At 40.1% G+C, this 23,580-nt stretch overlaps 1 protein-coding gene across 26 annotated transcripts in view; it reads left to right on the top strand.

Annotated features, from left to right (window-relative positions):
* UBR5 (ubiquitin protein ligase E3 component n-recognin 5) overlaps positions 1–23,580 on the top strand; it is a 152,771-nt gene that overhangs the window by 111,441 nt on the left and 17,750 nt on the right. For 17 of the 26 annotated variants that reach the window (XM_075063148.1, XM_075063147.1, XM_032771324.2 and 14 more), the window contains 14 exons: positions 3,449–3,580; positions 4,520–4,777; positions 5,425–5,693; positions 8,006–8,217; positions 8,704–8,934; positions 13,220–13,293; positions 14,701–14,873; positions 14,955–15,089; positions 15,782–16,002; positions 18,918–19,038; positions 19,124–19,222; positions 19,646–19,889; positions 21,949–22,060; positions 23,135–23,279. In XM_075063148.1, coding sequence (XP_074919249.1) covers positions 3,449–3,580; positions 4,520–4,777; positions 5,425–5,693; positions 8,006–8,217; positions 8,704–8,934; positions 13,220–13,293; positions 14,701–14,873; positions 14,955–15,089; positions 15,782–16,002; positions 18,918–19,038; positions 19,124–19,222; positions 19,646–19,889; positions 21,949–22,060; positions 23,135–23,279 — 2,426 coding nt within the window. The remainder of the gene's footprint in view (positions 1–3,448; positions 3,581–4,519; positions 4,778–5,424; positions 5,694–8,005; positions 8,218–8,703; positions 8,935–13,219; positions 13,294–14,700; positions 14,874–14,954; positions 15,090–15,781; positions 16,003–18,917; positions 19,039–19,123; positions 19,223–19,645; positions 19,890–21,948; positions 22,061–23,134; positions 23,280–23,580) is intronic. The other 9 variants (XM_075063145.1, XM_075063144.1, XM_075063143.1 and 6 more) reach the window with 1 other exon arrangement.

Raw genomic sequence — 23,580 nt, 5'->3', positions numbered from 1 at the left:
CCGACCAGAACTGGTGCAGTCTCCAGTTCTGCTCCGAGGAGGAGTGGGGAAGGGGGCGATCTCGGACGCCTTCCTTCTGCAGTGGTCAGGCCAGCTTTTCTATGCCTTCCCATCCTTCCCCCTGATCGGCAAGGTCTTGCAAAAAGTAAAATGGACAGGACATGGGTTATCTTCATAGCCCTGGACTGGGCCTGACAATACTGGTACGGGATCCTCCCGCACCTCTTAGCGGCCCCCCCACGGAGGCTACCACTTCGTCTGGACCTCCTTTCCCAGGAAGGGGGCCACCTCCTCCATCCCAACCTAGCTGCGCTCCACCTGACAGCGTGGTTGCTTAGTGGTTAGATGAGGAGGAGGGGAGGTGCTTCGAGGATGTCAGATGAGTCCTGCTGGAAAGTAGAAAGCCGTCCACGTGACAGACGTACCTGGCAGAGTGGTCCAGATTCTCTAGGTGGGCAACGGAGCGGGGAACATCCCCATCGTCAGCACTGCTCCAGATTATCCTTGATGACCTCCTGTCCCTTAGGACCCAAGGACTAGTTCCCACCTCTGTCAGAGTACATTTGGCGGCCATATTGGCCTTCCACCCGCCAGTTCAGGGCCAATCGGTCTTTTCTCACACTATGACCTCCAACTTTCTAAGAGGCCTGGACTGTTCGTTCCCATGTGCTAGGTTCTCCGTTCCGCAGTGGGACCTAAACCTAGTGTTATCCCATCTCACAGGACCTCCCTTTGAACCCTTGGCCACATGTTCCTGGTCTCGCCTGTCATGGAAGGTAGCATTCCTTGTAGCTATCATGTCAGCCTGACGTGTCTCGGAGCTCAGGGCCTTGACCCCGGAACCCCCATATACAGTCTTCCACAGGATAAGGTCCAGCTTCGCCCACATCCCGCATTCCTCCCGAAGGTGGTTTCCGCCTTGCATATGGAACAGGGCATTTTCCTCCCGGTGCTCTGTCCTAAGCCTCATTCCTCCAACGAGGAACGTTGCCTTCACGTGCTCGATGTGCGTAGGGCACTGGCCTTCTACCTGAACCGGACCAGGCTGTTCCGGAAATCCTCACAGCTGTTCGTTGCATTGGCCTAGCGTATGAGGGGGCAACCAGTTTCCACCCAGCACCTTTCTCACTGGATCACCTTGTGCATTCGCATGTACTATGACCTGGCAAGGGTTCCCCCACCACTGATCGTCAGGGCACACTCAACGAGAGCTCAGGCCTCGTCGGCTGCCTATATAGCCCACATCCCGATCCATGACATCTGTAGGGCTGCCACGTGGTCCTCTGTCCACATGTTTTCTTCGCATTATGCGATTGCCAGGTTTGGTAGGGTGGTACTGCGTCCCGGAAACCCTTAAACTCCTACCCGCCTCTATCAGACATAGCTTGGAGTCACCTACTGTGGAATACACCTGAGCAATCGCTCGAAGAAAGGAAGAACATCAGTTATGGAACAGGTAACTGTCGAGATGGTTGCTCAGGTGTATTCTACATCTCACTCTCCTTCACTTCTGTCGGAGTTGTCTGGTCAGAAGGAACCGAGGGTGTGGGGAGAGTGCGGCACCCCTTATAGCGCGATACAGAGGCGCCACTCCAGGGGTCGCAGCAGTGCTCCCCCAGTACAGTACTGCTAAAGGAAAAACTTCTGACATCGCTGCACATGGCGAGCACGCACACCTACTGTGGAATACACCTGAGCAGCACATCTTGAAGAACGCCAGTTACGGAACAGGTAACTGTCCTTTAACAAGTTCCCTCCCAAAGAAAAAGGATGCATGTTGTTTTTATGTATGTCTAAAAACATAATGTAGGTATGAATAGCAGCTGCGAATGCTCCAACAATAATATACCATAAAGAAAGTAATAAATTAAAATTTAAATACATCAGAGCCAGGAAGCCTGTGAAAGAATAGATGAGTTTGCTGAACTACCAAGGAATAAAGGGAGCAATTAAGGAGGCTAAGGTATTGCAAAGAAGCTAACGGCTTCTTAGCATTGGTCTTCACCACAGAGAATTTTGAGGCAATACAAACTTCATAGCTTTGCTTTTCAGCTAATAAATTGGACACTAGTAGATTGAGGTTTCAAAGTGACGGAACAAATTGACAGTTAAAAGACTAACAAATGACTCTAGGCCCTGATGATGTTGATGATCCAAGTGTTCTGAAGGGACTTCAGAATACAATGATTGAATTGCTAATAAAGGTACTCAGTTTCACATTGAAATCAGTTGTTATACTAGAGGATAGCAAGTGCTGTACTCCTTTTTTACAAGGATGCTATGGAAGCTCATGGAAATTACAGAACAGTGAGACTTATTTCAATATAAGAAACTGGCACAGATTAAAAAATGAGTAGAAATAGTATTAAATATGAGAAGATTAGGTGGGGTGCCCCAAGGATTCATAAAAGGACCGGTTTTTATTCAGTACAATTATTAATGATGTAATAAGTGGAGTGAACAGGGTGATGGCAAAAATTTTAGATGGCACTATTATTTAGTAAAAGCAGCAGAGAATCCTGTGGCACCTTATAGACTAACAGACGTTTTGGAGCATGAGCTTTCGTGGGTGAATACCTTAGGTTAGTCAAGACTAGAGAAGACAAGACTACTGAGGAGACGTAACGTAAAGCGAGGCAAATGAATAACATGATGTTAAACAAAATACAATATTGCCAAATGCTTAGTGATACAGGTTGGAAAGAATAATTTGAACTGCTAACATACATTTATATCAGATAGAAAAATCAGAGGGATATTAACCTTTTATATTTGAGGTCTTAAGACCACCACAAACTGTTAGGTTAGGAAAGATTTCTTCCTATGGCAAACTTTTCCATAATTGTCTGTTATGGGAACTGTTGCGCTTTTGTCTGAATTGTCTGGTACCAGCCATTGTCAGAGACAGTATGCCAGCCTAGATGGACCAAAGGTCTGATGAAATATGGCATTTTCTATGTTCCTAAAGGTAGGATTGCCCTGGCTTTTCCTTTTTGAACCATTTTATTTGCAGGTAATCTTGATTTAACCAGATTTGGGTTTGTCCAAAACTGAAATGTGACTAGAAACTATCAAACTCTGATTTCCTGAAGGCTTCAGCTGCTCCCAAGATATTCAGATACTCAGTTTATATGTACATTTTATTTATTGAAACAGAACATGATCCTGTAATTAAAAACTATGTAATACATATGGACAGGGAGCAGAATTAAGGCTGGAAGTGCCACTTTAAATGTAGCATCTTGTGGCTTGAGTTCTTAATAATGATTTCTTAATTCTCAAAACTTAGTAGAAATAAAAGTGTAGAAGTGAGATGGCTTTAAGATGCTTAGTGCTCTGTTATAAGCGTGAGGTGTAGTAAATATACAGCACTACACAAATTCCTTTGATATTAAATTATTTTCTTGTAAGCATTAGATGTTAGCATTGTATTTTTTCATTTTTACAGGCAGTGACATGGAGCTGGATCTACTAGCAGCAGCTGAAACAGAAAGTGACAGTGAGAGTAACCACAGCAATCAGGACAATGCTAGCGGGCGTAGAAGTGTTGTGACTGCTGCTACTGCAGGATCAGAAGCAGGTACACCATTTCATCCTCTCTTGCATCATTCTTCATTTAAACTTGGAAGCCAGGATTTAGGCATATGTGTTAAAGGAAAGTTTCTAACTGATTAAATACAGGTTGGGAGATACTTCACTTGTTACCTTCTGGTACAAAATCTGTGAAGGCTCACATGCTGCCTAGTGCCAAAGACCGTAAAGGACAGGAAACAGATGTAGGAGAAATGTGGGGAAATAATTAGTTCTGCCCCAAATTTGTAGGGAAAACCCTTAGCATTTAAATGAGACTTTTCCTCCTGTAATCTTCTCTCTAAAGCTGCTCCTCCTCTGTTTTTCTCACTTAATGTTTGCATGTGTCTACATTGCGACGGCAGCGTGCAGCCCTCTTAAGAGAAATGGGCTCTTGTAGTATGGCTTTCTGCCTATGTTCTGTTGCTGTGCAGCTGTTGTTTAGCATCAGTGTGAAAATATCTGGGAGTGTTGTAAAGTCAGCTTCAAAAGTTTTAATGTTTCTTTTCCCTATGTAACTTAAAAATACTTAAAAGTAGAGTTAGAGAGCAACTATTCTGTCTTCTTGTTTGGGAGCAGGATCCTTCTAAATCAGAGTTAGTCAAAACAGGTCAATCTTGTACACTGACTTTCTGCTCTATTACCTGTTAGTGAAACGGACTGTGGTTTTAATTAAAATGTTCCTTAATCATTTAACTTTCTTTCAAAACATAAGTAAAACTAATTTGATTGCCTTTCCATAAAACTATCATGGAAAGTTAGCACTAGTATTTTAAGGACAATTTGTTAGAAAGCATTTCTGGATGTTCTGTAAGCGTGGTACTTGAATGTTACAATTATAGTTGTTTTTCAGGAATAAGTTTTCAAACACTTATTATATATGTACAATAGTCTGACTGTGCATCACTGCTTATAAGGGAATTACAATAAACACTGTTTTCCTACATAGGTGCTAGCAGTGTTCCAGCATTTTTTTCTGAGGATGATTCTCAGTCAAATGACTCCAGTGATTCAGACAGCAGCAGTAGCCAGAGTGATGACATAGAGCAGGAGACCTTCATGCTTGATGAGCCTCTAGAGCGAACCACAAATAGCTCTCATGCCAATGGTGCTGCCCAAGCTCCCCGTTCAATGCAGTGGGCTGTACGTAACACCCAGAATCAGAGAACAACTAGCACGGCTCCATCAAGTACATCTGCCCCAGCAGGCAAGTCTCGGCAAAGAGAATGCACGTACATCATTTATAAATGGTTTTTTCCTTTGTTTTTGCTGTTTAATAAGGCTTGTCTATGCTTCCTGCTAAATCAGCAGTGCTGCGATCTATGCAGCAGTATCGATTTAGCAGGTCTGATGAAGACAAGCTAAGTCGATGGCGAAATGTAAGTTGGCAAGAGCGCATCTCCAGTCAACATAGCGCAGTGTAGACACTGCTGTAAGTTGACCCTAAGTTATGTGGACTTCAGTTATGTAACTTACATAACTGCAGTAGCATAACATAGGTCAATTTACAGCATTAGTGTAGATCAGCCCACAGGATTAAGTGTTAGTATGTTGTTTTTTACCACATACTGTATTATCTTTTTGCTTTAGCTTAAGGGAAACATGCGCAGTCTTAAAGTGCTGTGCCTGTTTAAGCTTTTGTTGAGAAATTAGTAGAATACAGTATTTATTCCTGCTTTAAGAAGATACTAGTATTAAGTTTTATTGTTAGAGCTGCAAGGCCAGTACAGGTACATTATTCATGTTTAATCACTTAAAAGTTTTTAGTTTAATAACTTTTCCTGTTGTCAAATACAGGAATTAATAAAGGGTATATAAAATCATTAATGGTGTCATACTTTCTCTTATCTTTAGCAAGTTCAGCAGGTTTGATTTATATTGATCCATCAAACTTACGTCGAAGCGGCACCATCAGCACAAGTGCTGCAGCAGCAGCTGCAGCTTTAGAAGCTAGCAATGCGAGCAGCTATTTAACATCTGCGAGCAGCTTAGCGAGGGCATACAGCATTGTGATCCGACAGATATCTGATTTGATGGGTTTGATTCCCAAATACAATCATCTGGTATACTCCCAGATCCCCGCTGCAGTGAAACTGACTTACCAGGATGCAGTAAACTTGCAGGTATGGAGCAACTAGAACACTCTAGACATCAATGCTGGTTTCATTGCTAACATTTAAAAAAAAACAAAAAAAAAACTTGTATTTGCATTCCAGTTAATTGCTGTAGAACTTTAAATATTTTTAACACATTGAATTATCCATGTTTCACTCAGAGTAATCTAATCTCTCTGTAAAACCATTTAGGGTAAAATTTTTAGTTCTTAGAGTTGAAATTGTGCCCACAAACTTTGCGTTATTGCTACTTGGCATTTTTATAGCTCCTTCTGTCCATGTTTGAATGCTTTTGAAATATTGTATTATGGCTTGCAAAACTCAACTCTGGGCATAATTTCTGTACACCAGTGCAGTAGTTCCCCTCCCCTGCCCCCAAACAAAAACAAAACATCTTGCAGTAAAATCATTCCCAACAGACTCACAGTCAACCTATGCAGGAACAAACCCACGATAAACATATGCAGAAACAGGTTTATTTTTTTCTTTTGTTTTGTTTTTTCCCCCCACTACCCTCTTCAAGGAGAATATTCCAGGTTACCAACTCAAGAGTCGATAGCAGTATTGTGTTCCCAGTTCCTTTAGCCTCTGCGCCAGGGCCCCACTCTCCAGGCGAGTCTCCTGATTCTTGCCTCTGCCCCCAGGTCAGGTGTCCTGTAAGAGCTCCCCACAGTGTTCCATTCCTCAGGCCTCCCTGCATGTGAGTCCTGCCCTTGTTCAGGGAACATCTCTTCAGGACCAACCCCCTATCCTCCCTCAGCCATCCACTTAGATCCGTTCAGTGTTCTTCTCCTCCGATCTCCCTGATGTTGCAGGTTTAATTTAGGCCCTGGAGCATTGCACATCAGTTTTTGGTGGTACTCATAGAAGAAATGAGCTATAAGGAAGAATTTGAAAGGGTAGAAAGATCACAGCTGGCACGTGGGGAAAAAGGGAGTTCAAAGTCTGAGGCACCATGGAAGAAGACTTAAAGAATGGTTGGAAAATAGACATGGGACTTCCAGAAGGAAGGCTTGAGGAACATAAGCAAAGGGAGTAGGGAGCGGTAATTTGGAGATGAAGCTGAGGAACTTGATACAAAAGGTGAGAGGAAGTCACAGAGAGGAGTGACACTATATGAGGAGCTGGAGAGTAAGTTGATTTTTAGCTATGCTGTCTTCTATAGGCCATAGTGCAGTGTGGTGGGATATGGGGACTACAGAGATGAGAGCTTCAGAAATTGAGGCAAAAAGTGCTCATGATGTGGAAAGGAGTTTCTGTAGTGGGACACGAGAGGAGAAAGCTGACTGTCTTAGTTGTGGAGGAGAAACAGTGCTTAGGTTCTCTGGTGATTGGTGCCATTATAAATGGATCAGAAGAAAAAAGAGGGCCTTACAACAGCTTGGTTGGCTGTGGGGGAGCCCAGAGAGGAGTTGAATATTGCACTAATATGGTGAAACTCAGTAGGATGGTGAAAGTGTTTACAGTGAACTGAGATGTTTTGGGAAGGTTACAGTTTTGACTGAGTTTGAAATGGTGGTGGGCCATTCAAGTTATGTAAAAATGATGTAGTCAAGCAGTGTGTATATAGACCAGACTTGAGGATTTTTTGAGTTGGGTTGTTGTTTGGATACACAAATGGGGTCAAGGGGAGGGTCCTGTTAGACCCTCCCCTTGAACATGAACATGTTTGAAGTCTGCAGGGAGGGAGAGAGCTTGAAGAGGGGGCAGTGAGTAAGGAAATGAGACATTAGGTGGAGTGGGATCAAGGGAACAGATTGAGGAGTTAGAAAATGACAGCACAGAGCTGTAGGGTAGAGTCAATGACTCAAGTGCACAGTAAAGCAGAGTTGAAGATAAAGATTGTGGAGTCAACAGACTAGAGGGAGATTGGAGGGGGAAGATGGTTCTTACAAAGCAACAGAAATATCAGAGTTTAGATGGAACTCTGAAAAATATATGCATTTGTGAGAGATCAGTATCGAATGACATAAGATGGGGATCTCCAAGATTGAGGTCAGTGTATTTGGTGAAGATTACCCTGAGAGATTCCAAGGTGGGGTGAGTAAAGAGGTGTTGAACAGTGGGAGCTCCAGGCTTCTTTAGAGTAGTGATGTTTATGGGAAGAAGCTAACAGCAGAATGGATCTTTCTGGCAGCTTTCTTAACCTTCTCCAGGAGTGGGAATCTTCGTGGAGAGAGATGGAAGATGATAGAGAGATTTAAGTATTTACAGTAAACCCGAGTGAATTAAAAATGTCGTGTCAATACTTCATACTTTAATTGCCTTCCTTTCTGTTTTTTCTTGTGATGCCGCTAACTCATTGTCTCATCTTTGTTCAGAACTATGTAGAGGAAAAGCTTATTCCCACTTGGAATTGGATGGTTAGCATCATGGACTCAACTGAAGCTCAGCTGCGTTATGGTTCTGCACTAGCATCTGCTGGTGACCCTGGACATCCAAACCACCCCCTGCATGCTTCCCAGAACTCAACGAGAAGGGAGAGGATGACAGCTCGTGAGGAGGCTAGTCTAAGAACACTTGAGGGTAGAAGGTGTGAAATATCATTTCATGTTTCAGTTGTATGCATTTGTTCATTTTGTACTTTAACCTCTTTACTCGCTGTGACATTTTGGAACCTGGACTTCAAGCACAGATGTGTAACTGTTTTTGTAATGTAACAGGAGGCTTCCTTAATTATTGCTACTGTCTTCAATATGAATATATATTTTGGTAAATGAGATGCTTTCCTTGTTGATGACAGGACTGATTTTTGTCATAACCCTAAAATTCATAGCCTTTCTTAAATACAAGAGTCACAAATTTAATCATTTGGCTATTTATACATATTAAACTTAAGGTTTTGTGTTTTAATTATTGTACTTCATTTCCCAATACTGGTAGTATTGCAGTATCTTTGAATTACAGGTATTAGAGGATATACATTCATATACCTTACATAACTTACATGAGAATTTCTACGGCACCTTACCACTATACTGTCTAAGCACTATTCATATATACATTTTTTCCCTAACAGGCGTGCTACTTTGCTCAGTGCCCGTCAAGGAATGATGTCAGCACGTGGAGACTTTCTAAATTATGCCCTCTCTCTGATGCGTTCTCACAATGATGAGCACTCAGATGTTCTTCCTGTTCTGGATGTCTGCTCACTGAAGCACGTAGCATATGTTTTTCAGGCCCTTATTTATTGGATTAAAGCAATGAATCAACAGACAACATTGGACACTCCTCAGCTGGAACGGAAAAGGTAATTAAGCCAACTCTAGCAAAAACAAATCCTTACTAGCGTAGCAGAAATCTAGTGTGCTGTGAGCTTGAAAATTTCAAAAGATTTGTTCTTTTTGTGGTAGCAATACTTGGCAATCATCATGCTCGCCTCTGCACTGTGTCCTAAGCTGGGCATGCTGTCTGTGGTAAAATGCATTTATGGTCACTGAAGCAAGTGTGCAAAACTTTGAAGCATCCTTAAATCACCCTTTTATAAAGTTGGCTTGAAAATTTACCAGCCCACACATGCAGTCTACTCCACATCTTTCTCATGATGGTGGTGATGAAAAAATATTTTACTTTCAAAAATAATACCCTGGTCAAGTAGAACTTTTGCCAAGCTGCTTTAATGTTCTGCTAGCTTTAATTGTGCTAAGAGATGCTGAATAGTCTACCTGAAGAATGGTTTGTGGCATTAGATAGATCCATGTGCCATTGACACAATTTGCATAGCAGTTAATTCCATTTGGTGTAAGCACCTGTAGCTCCTCAGACATCAGGTACATCAGAGAAGCACCACTGAGTTAGTACAAGGTATCAATACAAAAATGTTTGCAGGAACTGGAGACAAAAACAACCAATATAAGCATATGGCTAACTGTTAGTAGTAGGAAATATCATTACATTAGAGATCTCTGCCTTCCAGGTGCCTATGTGGCTTTCCTTAATGGTTGTTCAGTCTCTCTGCTTGACAGAAGAGTTGTTAGAAATGTTGGCATTTGATAATAGTTAAGTACTTTCCAAAGGGGTGTGTTCTCTATTTACCTCTCACTACTTGGGTCATGTGGCCTCCAGTGTGGAATAAAGTGTTGGCTTTCAAACCTAATAGTTTTTTTTTTAGAAATCTCCCATTTGAAGGAACAATTCATCATTGTAGAGGGGGTATAAATGACAGCCTTCACCCATTAATTTCCTTTCCCCTTTGAGTTTTGTGTCTCTGATACTTCCTTATGGTTGCCAGATATACGGAGACTCAATATAAATCTCTGTCCTTGTATACCATTTTGCTCTTAGTTTTCATTATTGCACTTTATCATTTTTAGCTTTTTCTGTTTACTTGCAAAGTTCATTAATTGTTGTTGGGATGTTCTTGTGACATGAATATTTTAAAGTTGTTTTGGCTACTCTTGTTTTTATTGAATTTGAATTTGTTCAAGAGATACTCCAGTTGCAACTCAAAATAGCCATTATTGTTATGTTTTATGTTTATTGCTAAATTGTCATGATAGATTAGCACAACACTTATTTTTAGGATTTTACCCAAGCTGATTTCCGACTTGGGAACTATGATTCAAGCCTTTGGCAGCCGTTGATGAATGCCTAAGTTTGACTTGTTTCAGAGTAACAGCCGTGTTAGTTTGTATCTGCAAAAAGAACAGGAGTACTTATGGCACCTTAGAAACTAACAAATATATTTGAGCATAAGCTTTCATGGGCTAAAACTCATTTCATCGGATGCATAGAATGGAACATATAGTAAGGAGACAGATAAACACCCTGCCCCCCCATGAAAAGGTCCCAGTTGCAGTGAACAAATACTCACCAGCAACCACAGAACAAAAACACTAACCCAGGAACCTATCCTTGCAACAAAACCCGATGTCAACTCTGTCCACATATCTAATCAAGTGACATCAGCCTAGGACCTAATCACATCAGCCATGTCATCAGGAGCTCGTTCACCTGCACATCTACCAATGTGATATATGCCAGCAGTGCCCCTTTCCCATGTACATTGGCCAAACCGGACAGTCTCTACGCAAAAGAATAAATGGACACAAATCTGACATCAGGAATCATAACATTCAAAAACCAGTAGGAGAACACTTCAGCCTTTTTGGTCACTCAGTAACAGACCTAATGGGGGCAATTTTGCAACAGAAAAGCTTCAAAAACAGACTCCGAGAAACTGCTGAACTTGAATTAATAGGCAAACTAGATACCATCAATTTAGGCTTGAATAGAGACTGGGAATGGCTGAGCTATTGCACACAGTCAATCTATTTCCCCATTACAAGTATCCTCACAGCTTCTTGTCAAACTGTCTGTCTGAAATGGGCTATCTTGATCATCACTACAAAAGTTTTTTCTCTTCATTAGCCTCTTAAGAGTTGGTGGGACAACTCTCACCTTTTCATGTTTTCTGTATGTGTAGATATCTCCTTACTATATGTTCCATTCTGTGCATCTGATGAAGTGAGCTGTAGCCTGCAAAAGCTTATGCTCAAATAAATATGTTAGTCTCTAAGGTGCCACACATACTCCTGTTCTTTTTAAGTTTAACTTGTTGCCATAAATCCGGGTCTGCAACTCCATGTCATATGACCTCTTGGTTATGAATTGGAACAGTCCCTTAAAATATGGAGCTTAGGTCTGCATTGAGGCGATGCATTTTAGTTTTGAAGTATTCACACCATTCTTCATAGGTGTCTGTTTACCAATACACTGTAAAAACCTAGAACATGAGATTTTTCCATCATGTGAAAGTAAATACTACATTAGTATAGCGGAACTGTGTGATTGCTCGTCAGATTTGCTAATGATATATAGACCCTTTCACTTCTAGGTTACTGATTCAAATCCAGCCCTGGTCAGTTATTACCATCAGATGGCAGATCAGTAGCCTGTGTGAAATAAGTGTTTAATCTCTATCTAGTTTACAAAGGACAGTTCATACCATGTAAACCTCCATCAAAATGGGCACTAATTCAAACTTTTGTCAGTCTCTGCTTAGAGGCAAAGGACAGAATGAGTGCGGAGACTGAAGTATCTTGTCAGGCCTAAAGATAGTTGCTCTTAATTAAGGTTGAGGTACATCAGCAAGACATCTTGGGAAATGTACTACAGTAGAACCTCAGAGTTACGAACACTAGAGTTACAAACTGATCAGTCAGTCTCACACTTCATTTAGAACCAGAAGTACACAAGCAGGCATCGGCAGAGACTACTAAAAAAAAAAAAATTGTAAAGAGAAAGCAGCATTTTTCTTCTGCATAGTAAAGTTTCAAAGATGCAGAAAGTCAATATTCAGGTGTAATTTTTTTGAAAGAACAACCATAATGTTTTATTCAGAGTTATGAACGTTTCAGAATTATGAACAACCTCCATTTCTGAGGTTCTGCAGTACTGCTGTGCTCCTGCATTACCCCGTCCTATAGGTAGATTACTTCAGTGTTCACTTCTTCTAAGTCTCTCATCCAGTACATTTATTGACCTCTGAATTCTCCCTCAAATTTAAAAAAGAGGGTAGAAGCTATAACATTTCACACTTCCCCCATTTTAGCTCCACTTCTTTGGCATACTGCAGAAAGAAATTTATCTGGAAAGTTATTGGTAGGATTACTATTAATTAACAAGAATAAGTTAACTTAGGGGTCGACAACCTTTCAGCAGTGGTGTGCCAAGTCTTCGTTTATTCACTCTTAAGGTTTCATGTGCCAGTGATACATTTTAATGTTTTTAGAAGGTCTGTTTCTAAAGTCTGTAATATATAACTAAACTATTGTTGTATGTAAAGTTAAATAAGGTTTTAAAATGTTTAGAAAACGTCATTTAAAATTAAATTAAAATGCAGAGCCCCCAGACGGGTGGCCAGGACCTGAGCAGTGTGAGTGCCACTGAAAATCAGCTCATGTGCCACCTTCGGCACACGTGCCATAGGTTGCCTACCCCTGGGTTAACTATTTGTAACTTAAAAAGTATGTCAAATCAGTGACATGCCAAAAGAGTACATTTTGAGTACATTTTTAACTGTGTCCTGTAGATGCAATTTTTTAGTACTAAAATGTCTCAGAGAGGATTTATAGATCTTAGCTTTCTCCTGTAGGTATCTGATCTGTCATAATTTTCACAGTGGTATCCACTGTACAACCCTTCTGTAACCTAACGCAAATGATAATTCCTTTTCTCTTTATACAAAGCAACTGAACCCCTTATATTTCTCTCCTCTCCCTCCCTCCCATCCAATTGAATTTTTGAAACTACTGCTCAGTTTAGGTATTAATCAGAAGGAGTGCATCAGTGGAGGGTGGGGTGGGGATGTGTCAAAGGGTAGTCAAGAAATGCCTTCAAACTCTGTGAGTCAACTCCCAGTATAACACAGTGGAGGCCAGTTAGGCTGACGTTAGGAGGGCACCATCTTCAGAGAACTGCACATATGGTAGGCTAACCACCCTTTAATTATTCTATCATTTTTATTGCATGATATTAGTGTTATATTTTCAAAATAATTTCTTCAAGAGGACTGACTGATTATTCTCTTACAGGACTCGGGAGCTCTTGGAACTGGGTCTTGACAATGAAGATTCAGAACATGAAAATGATGATGACACAAATCAAAGTTAGTATGAGAGAGAATTTCTGCCATATGCCAAGATGGGACATCCTTTATGCTTTTTCCCCTTTGGCTTAATAGTAGAGCCCCACAAATCTGTGGCTATCCGCTTTATATCCGTAGATATCTGCAGACCATTTTTGCGGATTGGCTGCAGATACAAATTTTGTATCTGCACAGGGCTCTACTTAATAAAGCTTTAACTACACTTTTTTTTTCCCTGGGTGGGAATTTTGCTACTCCAATAAACCATGTAAAATGGTGGGACGGAACAAACAAATATTGGAATAAAGCTCTGTTTTTAGTAATAACCCACTTACAGGTATCACCTTACAAAATTTCATGTCCATCTTCTAAGTGTGTGTGTCTTCCTATTTGATGCCCCCCTCAAAGTAGAGAGAGATGATTGCAGCTGAATTATTTCTATATTATTTTTACAGTGGTAACAAAAGTTTGAACTTGATCAGGACTCATGATTCCAAGTTGGTATAAATTGTTGCTAGCACAACTGGGAAAGTATCATTTTGCAAGAACACAGAATCCATAAACTGAGTGATTTGTTTGGGATTATTTTCCCAAGTGAATGAGTGTGGGGAGAGAAGGTGCAGGCTTGTTGTTCTGCACCCAATTTAAAATACCAGTGCTCAGATACTGTGTGGTGCCATTTTAAATGCCAGTTAGGTATTGCATGGTTCAACTGACATGACTTCAGACTGGGGAGATAGGAGATCTGGAATGTATTTCCAGCCCTGCAACTGACTTGTGACGGTAAGGGAAGTTGCTTCACTTTTTTCTGCCTGTTGTATTCAATTCTAAAAAGATCAGAAAGTCTGATATGCTAGGCTTCTTCATGGTGATCCCAAACTGTGTGGGACTTGCTTCTCCACACTGTTCCTGGCTCAGGTAAGATCATTTATCTTTGCCCAGTCAAAACTGTTCTAATTTATCTAAACAGTGGCAGCACCGAATGGGCACGGTCAAAGGGAGAGGTGACCAGAGCAGCCCAGCAAGGTTAGGTTTAGGGTAACTGAAGGGAATGAAAGGAGTGACTAGTTGAGTTACCTCTGATGTAACAGTGCTACTGTTCAGACTTCTGCCTGCAGCACCAAGTGGCACTGTCAAGGGGAACAACGAAGAGGAGCAGCTCAAAGGCCTTAATAAAATTTAGGTTTACTGGCAGTATCTTGTAAAATTACTACAGGTTTAGGGATAGAGACTGTGTTCTTGTCCCTCCTACTACCAGTTCATCTTACATAAGCTACAAAATGTGTGATCCTCTAGTATATTTAATTTCATCTTTGGCATTCCTTGGTTTTTAAATCCTTCACTTCTCATCCTTAATGTGCTCTTAAGGTAAATTTTGTATAACCTTTCCGAAGGTTTTTTAAGAGTAAAAACTTTTCTGATATTTAGGTGCTACACTTAATGACAAGGATGATGACTCCCTCCCAGCAGAAACTGGCCAAAACCATCCATTCTTCCGACGGTCAGACTCCATGACATTCCTTGGTTGTATTCCACCCAATCCATTTGAAGTTCCTCTGGCGGAAGCCATCCCCCTGGCAGACCAGCCACATCTTCTACAGGTGACACCAGAGACTGTATGCTTGAGGACACTTATTTGTAGCTTGTTTTTCATTTCTAACTAAAGTATGTTGTTTACTTAGCGTGCTTCTATTAATTTTCAGCCAAATGCTAGAAAAGAAGATCTATTTGGCCGTCCAAGTCAGGGTTTATATTCATCCTCTGCCAACAGTGGGAAATGCTTAATGGAAGTAACAGTGGATAGAAACTGCCTTGAGGTACGGTTACAGGAATTTTTGTTTTATTTCAAAGTATGTGGTTTATGAAAGCTAATAATACAATGTAATCCCTTTAAAACAAATAGGACAGTTGTGAATGCTTCACCACAGGAAAAGCATGATGATAACTTTTAAAATAGTGGTGGGTCTAAAATAGCCTGGTAAAATTTTAAAACTTACAAAAGTGTGTTCTTAATATATTTTTATCTGTTTGAAAAAACAACTTATTTTAAATAGATACCTTTAATAATCAAGTGCATGCTCTCGTTATTTTTTCAAGGCTACAGTAATTTTGGGGGATTTAATTGAAATGCTAATAAATCAAAGCTATTTGAGAGGGAAAGGGAATAAAAAATTCCCACCTCTGGAATTCCTACTAAGATCATCCAGAGCCTGAACTATTGCCATCTTGAAGTGCCTTTGTGCTCGAAATTCTGCAATGTGTGTGGTCTGTGGACAAGCTAAGTCTATCATACATTAAGTGAAGTTCTGTATAAATAAAAAAAAGAAAATCAACAGGAAAATTACACAAAGGATCTTCTAAAATTTTACACACTAAAATTGTGGTAGAAGCATATTCATCTGCTCATGAAGGCCAGTGTTCAGTTTTTTTTATTTCCTTCAGGATGTCTAATTTGAAAAAGTTCATGGTCTGTTTTTAAAATGTAATTAAATTACATCTCTGTGTTTAGGTTCTTCCAACCAAAATGTCTTATGCAGCCAATTTAAAAAATGTTATGAGCATGCAAAATCGGCAAAAGAAGGAAGGAGAGGAACAAAATGTGCCGACAGAAGAATCTGAGACTTCAAAACCAGGGCCTTCAGCTCACGATCTTGCAGCACAGCTGAAAAGCAGCTTGCTGGCAGAGATAGGACTGACAGAGAGTGAAGGGCCACCTCTTACATCATTCAGGTACTCAAGGAGTAAAATAGAATTGTTCTATAAAATAGTGCTAAATTAGCATATAATCTTACGGTGTTTCAGACCTTTAGTAAGAAACTATTGGAAGTACTTAGAGACTGAAAAATACTCAGGACTCTTCTGAAACAGTTTCAAAGTTGGTTGGATGTAAAGTAGTACAGACAGTTGAGCAGAGGTGGATAGGAAGATGAACTGGAGTGGAAGCCTTTTACTTCTTACATAGTTTGTGTCCAGAGGAGGATTAATTGACTTTCTAAGTAGCCAAGTTCCACGCAGGAATTGGCACTACTACTCTCTGTACTGAGAGTCTCAGCTGGGTACCAAAGATCATTTGATGGTCTTAGAGATTCAACTGCCTTCATTATTAGTGCCCTCCAGTAGAGAAGATTGAGGTACTTAGGAAGGGTGGACAAGCTGGTGCTCGGTTTGTTTTGCTGCCTCTTCTAGATGAGATTTTGGTCTCTAAAGTAATGATCCAGCCTCTTTTATAGCACTAGAAGCATCCTTGGGGGAAAAAATCCACAAAAACCATGCCGTTATGAAATTGTTAATGTTGAAATGTATAGCAGTGAAGTCTGCTTAACACCTAAAAATGTTATACTTTCTATAGAATAATTCCTCTACTTACATGTTGTTTTTGTTTGGTTGGTATTTTAAAAATGTTTTATTTAAACTTATTTGAATTAATTAAAGTTAAATTAAATAAATATGTTTGAAAATGAACAGCTAAGGGATGCAGCAGCTTTGCTCATACAAACACTCCCTGACTTACACAATGATTCCGTTCCAGAAAGCCTTGCTTAACTCAGATTTTGCGTACGTCGGAAACATTTACCCGTGTATTACGCAAAAATTTCTGCAACTCAAAAATCCTATTTCTGGCTTATGGAACTTTTTCCGTAAGTGCAAATATTTGTAAGTCAGGTCTTGTGTAACCTAGGGAGTGTCTGTACTCCTTTTCTTCCTATCTCACCATGCAAATTACAACTCCTCATTGAACCTAAATTGTGCCCCTTTGCTGTGTTCTGAAATAGTGTGTGTGTACATATATAAGAAATAATATGAAACTTAGAGCTAAATATTTCATAACTACATAATTCACAGGATTAATTAGCATAGATCAGAGTGCCATTTTTATGTTTGAGTAATATTTTTATCAATGCATAAGTAAACATTCTCCTTGGAATTATGAAATATAGTCAGTTGTTTAAATATATATAGATATGGCTAATTAGTATGTTTACTGTTTGTAATGAATAATAGTAGTAACATACCATATTTTAAAGTGCCTTGGAAACTGATTTCTTCATAAAGAAAAGCAATCTTCCAATCCCCTAGTAATTTTAACTTTATGTATGTATATATGCAAAGGGGGGCATTGTTGAGACTGGATAGGGAGAAGTTACTTGCATGGTGAGATAGAAAGTAAAGGACTATATGGCATGAGGAAAGTGGTTCACCTCAGAACTTTCCTATTTTTGAGGGGGTTTTGAAGTAGAAGAATTACTTGGAAGACAGAATATATTTTCTAAGAGATAAGACATCGCTGATGCATTCCTTAGCCTCGTTTAGGAAATAGTTATGTTTTTGTTAATGAATTGTGTAGTTGTTTTGGGTGCCATACAGTTAAGTTGGGTTGGCAAGTAAGACAGATTCCCTGAACATGCATCCTGTAACATCCCTGTTGTCCTGCACCCACTTCTGTGCCATCTTCTGTGATGTTCTTCTCTGTGGTTCTGTTATCCCTTTAATTTTCCCATGACACACCATTTTTTGTCTCCTCTACATATGACCCCTTCTTTTGACCGCCTCTCCCAAAACCTCCATTCCTAAATCTGAAATTGTGTTTCCGTGTCACTCTTCCATATGCCCCCTCTCCACTCCCACACTCTTGCTTCTGGCTCAGCTCAGCAACTGGAGTCATAAGGTCATTTTTTATATATCTATAAATGCTTTTTAAAAATGATGCTCTTTTTGCACTTAAATTCAGTTTCTAACACTCCTCATTCATCTCACATACACGCCCTCCAAAAAAGAAAATCCTAAAAGGCAATTCTCTGTTAGGTTAGCAAAATAAATCTGGAGTTTCTAGGCCAGCCCATCTGAAGAGATGATGAATGGGGAAAAGTATTAGAATAATGTTAAAGTAAACAAAGCTAAAGTTTTGTAATAACTTTAAAACTCTGACTCTTACACAATTCCCTGAAAAAGCGTATCCTGAGATGATATGCAGAATTTCAGGAAGAGTGGTGTCTCTTTGGAGAAGTTAGGAAGGATTTGAAAATTAGACAAAGTGGACAGCTGCTTACTCCTCCATTATTTTAAAAAATAAATAAATGATAATCACTAACTTGGTAGGCATGGATTTATTTAATTGGGCAGGCTTTGAAGTATTTCTTGCCAGCTTTGTGCAATGAATAGTAATTTGTGAAAGCTCATCTACTCCATCTCCTATGTATTACTTAACTAGGAAAAATGCCATAAGTTGCATGTGAGCTGATTTCTGAGTTGTATTTTTCAGGATCTCTTACAACAAAATCATATCCCTTATTGTAGCTTTCAGTTTTATCACTTAAAACTTTTATTATAGGTGATGGCTGTTGTTAATAATTTACAATGCCAGTAAAGTTTAAATTTTGTCCAGATCTTAACAACAAATGATTTCATGTTTAAAGAGAGGTGAAAACATTATCTAGTATCTGAGCCTCTACATTTAAACTTTCAGTTCAAACCAGAACATGAGCCGACCTGAAGCTCCTGTTTTTAGGTGCTAGAAAATCAGGGAATTATTCTGAATGCAGTGATTAAACAAAAGTAAAAATATACAACTGAGTAATATCAGAGGTTAACTTAGTGTTTGCATTTTTTAAGTATTACAGGTTTGTTTTTTCTCTCTGTTCTACCAGGCCCCAGTGTAGTTTCATGGGAATGGTTATTTCTCATGATATGTTGTTAGGACGCTGGCGCCTTTCTTTAGAACTGTTTGGCAGAGTGTTCATGGAAGATGTTGGAGCAGAGCCTGGATCGGTATGTATTTTCTCTGTGGAAGATCGTAGACTGCATTTTGTTTAATTAAATTCTACCACTAACTTATTATTTTCTTTTTTTAAAGATCTTGACTGAATTAGGTGGCTTTGAAGTAAAAGAATCAAAATTCCGCAGAGAAATGGAAAAACTTAGAAACCAGCAATCCAGGGATTTAACATTAGAGGTGAAAAATTAGTTTTATTTTCCTGATTTATAACTTAATTAAAAGTTGAATGCAATGAAAACATCATATTATAATTTTATATTCAACAGAGATATAAAAGATTTAACACACACTACAGTAATCTGTGTTTTAGTAATTTGATATAAGAAGTTATTTTTCAAACTCTATAAGCAAACATTTTGGAACACTTTTCAAGGCAGGGACTCCGGTGCACTGAATAGTGCTGAGTTGCAATTACTGTGTAGTGTTATGGATTCCTCCTTCTGGTAACTCCTTTCAATCACAGTATTTCATGGGAACTTTTATTCTGAAATACTAAAAATCCTCTTGAAATAACGTTTAAAGCTGAAATTAATATTTGTTCTTTTGCTATGGCAGTCATTACAGAAGGGTAAGCCTTAATTTAGCCTATGTATTTGCTAGGTTGATCGAGATAGAGATCTTCTGATTCAGCAGACGATGAGGCAGCTCAACAATCATTTTGGTCGCAGATGTGCTACAACTCCAATGGCTGTGCACAGAGTAAAAGTTACATTTAAGGATGAGCCAGGAGAAGGGAGTGGTGTCGCACGAAGTTTTTATACTGCTATTGCACAGGCTTTTCTATCAAATGAAAAACTGCCAAACCTAGACTGCATCCAGAATGCCAACAAGGGTACCCATACAAGTAAGTACCATAGAGAAGGTATTCCATGGCTACCATTAATCATAACTTTGGACACGCTTTTCACTTTGGAATATTAACTCTGTTTGCTAAAAGTTCAATATACATTAGAAAAACCAGAAATAACTAGTGGCTATAACTTCTCCCCTCGATTCCCTGAAAATGTGCTTCAGCCTTGACCTGAAGGAACTTCCTCCAGCCTGAAAGGATACTTGGCCAAAATGGGATACTGATTTAGTATTTATTTGTCCACTTAGAACCAGATCAAAACCGTGAACTTACTTCTCTTAGAATATAAATTAGCCATGAGTATCTACTATATTTGCACATTGCCAATATGGTTATGAACAGACAACTGAAATGTGGAAGGCTTTATAGCCCATGACCATTCCATCTAGTCCCACTTCACTCATATCTCAGGGATGAAGTGGTATGCTATACCAGCACTTCTCTTGTAGAAATTTAAGTTCAGTTTCTGCAGAAACTAAATTTTTCATGGCGGGAAGGGGAATATCTCGTTCTTGCAATTTCCTAGAGATGCTGAACTTGGTGGAATGCTGAGTCTTTAGGAAGACTAAAATAACTCTAGGAGCTGCATGCTTACCGACATAGCTGAGGTAAAAGATCCTAAATGTAATGGAGCCACTGTGGTGGGAGCAGGTTGCATAGCAACTGTACTTGGATAGTTTGGTGTGACTGGAGCAGCGCAGAGGACTGGAGAACATCCCTGTGAGAGTGACTAATCCTCTACCAGCAAAGTCTGTAGACTTAATAGTACTGTCATTGGAGTCACTGTACAGCTGTTCCTTACCTACACACTATTTGGGGGCCAGGATAATAGAACTAGAATACTTAGTACTGACATGAGTGCAGGGGACTAGACTAGATGACCTCTCAAGGTCCCTTCCAGTCCTATGATTCTATGATAAGAATGGCTCTGTTTCCCCACAGTCCCTCTTAGAACCTCTGCTCAGATAATTTTAGTTGGAGTTTGTGTAGAGTTCTACGTTTGATATGAACTTACAAACTTTCTTTGTTTATCTTAGTTATGTGTTAACTGATTCCTAATAACATTGTAAAGTCCATGTCAAAAATTCATTGATCGCTTTAGCAGAAACATCCAGCTGCTCTGAATGAAATATCACCTCCTCTGACTCTGTACACAAATCCAATCTCCATAACTGCTGTTTCTGCCTAACCCCAGTATTTTAAAGTCTCTCTGGGCATATCTACACTTCAAACTTAAATCAACCTATGTTAAGTTAACTTTCAGGCACTGTAGTAATTATTGAGGGGCGTTCATGTCCATGCTGACGTTCTTCTGTCTATGTGCGTCCTCACCAGGAGTGCTTCCCCTGACTTAAGAGTGGCAGTGTGGGGGACTGAGAGCCAGGGCTCTCAGCTCTGTGTCTAGCTTCCTGTGGGAAACCTGGCTGCCCCATCCCCCTCAACTCACCGCCAGGAATGGGGAGCCTGGGCGGCAGCCCAGTTTGGATCAGAGACCAGGCAGCAGCCCAACTGTGGAGTCAGCTTTCTTGTAAATTTACAAGAATGACTGCCAATAGATGTAACAACACAGAGTCTACAGGGACACTGCGTCGCCTTAACTACACCAACATAAGCCCTCATGGAGGTGGAGTTATGTTGGTGTAGCAAGGTACTTACATTGGTGGGAGCAACGCTGTAGTGTGTTCACGGACATAATTAGGTCGACTTAAGGCAGCTTACATCGACCTAAGGCTGTAGTGTAGACCAGGCCTTGGAATACATATAATAGGGATTAGCCCTTTAACAGGAAGCCACCATTTGAAACAGGTTAATCACCTAGTCTGTGATACAGAAAACACATCCTTAGTATTTGAAATGGTATACCTGGCATAAGACTTCAAAAGTTGTAAAATAAACTATTAGCTAGATTGAAGTTTGAATCCCATTGTGATCTGCTAAGCCATCCAGTCCACTAAAACTGTGCTCCTTTCCTGCACAAGCTATGGAATAAAGAGCTTGGAGTACAATGCATTGTATAAGTATGAGAAGTTTAAAACGTTTTTTTCCTTTTCAGGTCTGATGCAGAGATTGCGAAATAGAGGGGAGAGAGATCGGGAGAGGGAGCGAGAAAGGGAAATGAGGAGGAGTAGTGGCTTACGAGCTGGTTCTCGAAGAGACAGGGATAGGTATGTGATTTATCTGTAATTATGTCCTGGTAACAAGTATTTTATGAAATAGGTCAGCGATTCTCCAACTACGGGGCAGACCTCCCAAGCGACGTGTGAGCTGTGTGGTTTTGTTTTTTGAACAGAGCTCTGGCTTTCAGCCCCAGGCACTTGGGCCTCATGCAGAAGGGCTGTGCACACCCAGAAGGCAGGGATAAAGGGCACAGCTGGAGTCCTGCTGTCCCAGAGCTGACAGCCCAAGCCCTGCCACCTGGGCTTCCCCCCCGCAACCTCCCATCCCTCATGGGTAGGCAGCCCAGGCTCAGGCTCTGTCTCCCCCCACATCCCTCACTTTGGGGTGGGAGCAGCAGCACAGAAGTAAGAGTGGCAATGGGGTGCTAAGCCTGCTGTGAAAAATGATATTGACAAATATCAGTTTTCACATTGCCATTCTTGTGTGCTGCTTCTGGCATGGCACTGCCTTCAGAACTGGACGCCCAGCCAGCAACTGCTGCTCTCTGCTTTGCCTTCAGAGCCTGGTGGTGGTATATGTATTTGGGGGGGCTGATCAAATAAGTTTGAGAACCACTGAAATAGATGAATGTCTATTCTAAAATTTGGACTCTTCTTTCTTTAAACTGAAAGGATACTACGCTTCTCTCTTTCAAGACAGTCAAGCACTTATTTTGACTAACTTCCATATTCTTTTTTGAGATTTGTTATATAAATACATGCGCTAATGAATAAGCCCATTTCAGCATCACTAGACTGCTGTTCAACCTCATCTCACAAATCACTCCTGTCATTGCAGTTGCTAAGACAAGAAATGCATTACAAATAACACCATTGTTACTTGGTGAGTTGTCCACCCTGTTTCCCCAAAAGACTGACAGAGTTCAACTCTGTTCCCTTTGCAGACCTTTATATCCAACTATCTACATGGAATATTACAATTGTACAGACTGGTCTGTACTATTTTGTCTGTACATAAATATTATGATCCTAGAACTTTGTAAGTTTCCTTTGCAACTAACATAGTCTTATCAAGTTTCACAAAATATGAACCAAGAGGGATGTAAACTGTCATTTTTAAAGGGACTTTAGAAGACAGCTTTCCATTGACACAAGGCCCTTTAGACCAGCCTCAGAAGGGAATCCTAGTGATGATCCTGATCCTCTTCCAGCACATCGACAGGCCCTTGGCGAAAGGCTTTACCCTCGTGTACAAGCAATGCAACCAGTAAGACCAATCTGTGCAGTACATTTAAGTCTATTGTTTTTGTTGCTATGGGTATCTTTCACTCCAGATTTCTTTATCTTTTGGTTGTGAAATCCATGACTTAATTGAATTCTATAAGGGTATTTTTTTCTATCTGGTTTGTGGCTTTCTCTAGTTTTGTATTTCTACAACTTGTCATTTGACTCACAAATTTGTTTTAAAAATGTTGGGTGTATTAAGATATTAAGATTTTTCATAAAACCATATTTGAAAGTGAGTGCACTGAAGGAATGATGGGACAGTAAGATCTTGAACTCCTATT

This window comes from Chelonoidis abingdonii, chromosome 2 (assembly GCF_003597395.2).
Source record: "Chelonoidis abingdonii isolate Lonesome George chromosome 2, CheloAbing_2.0, whole genome shotgun sequence".
Classification (NCBI taxonomy): Eukaryota; Metazoa; Chordata; order Testudines; family Testudinidae; genus Chelonoidis; species Chelonoidis abingdonii.
This window is presented reverse-complemented; position numbering and strand designations above follow the sequence as displayed.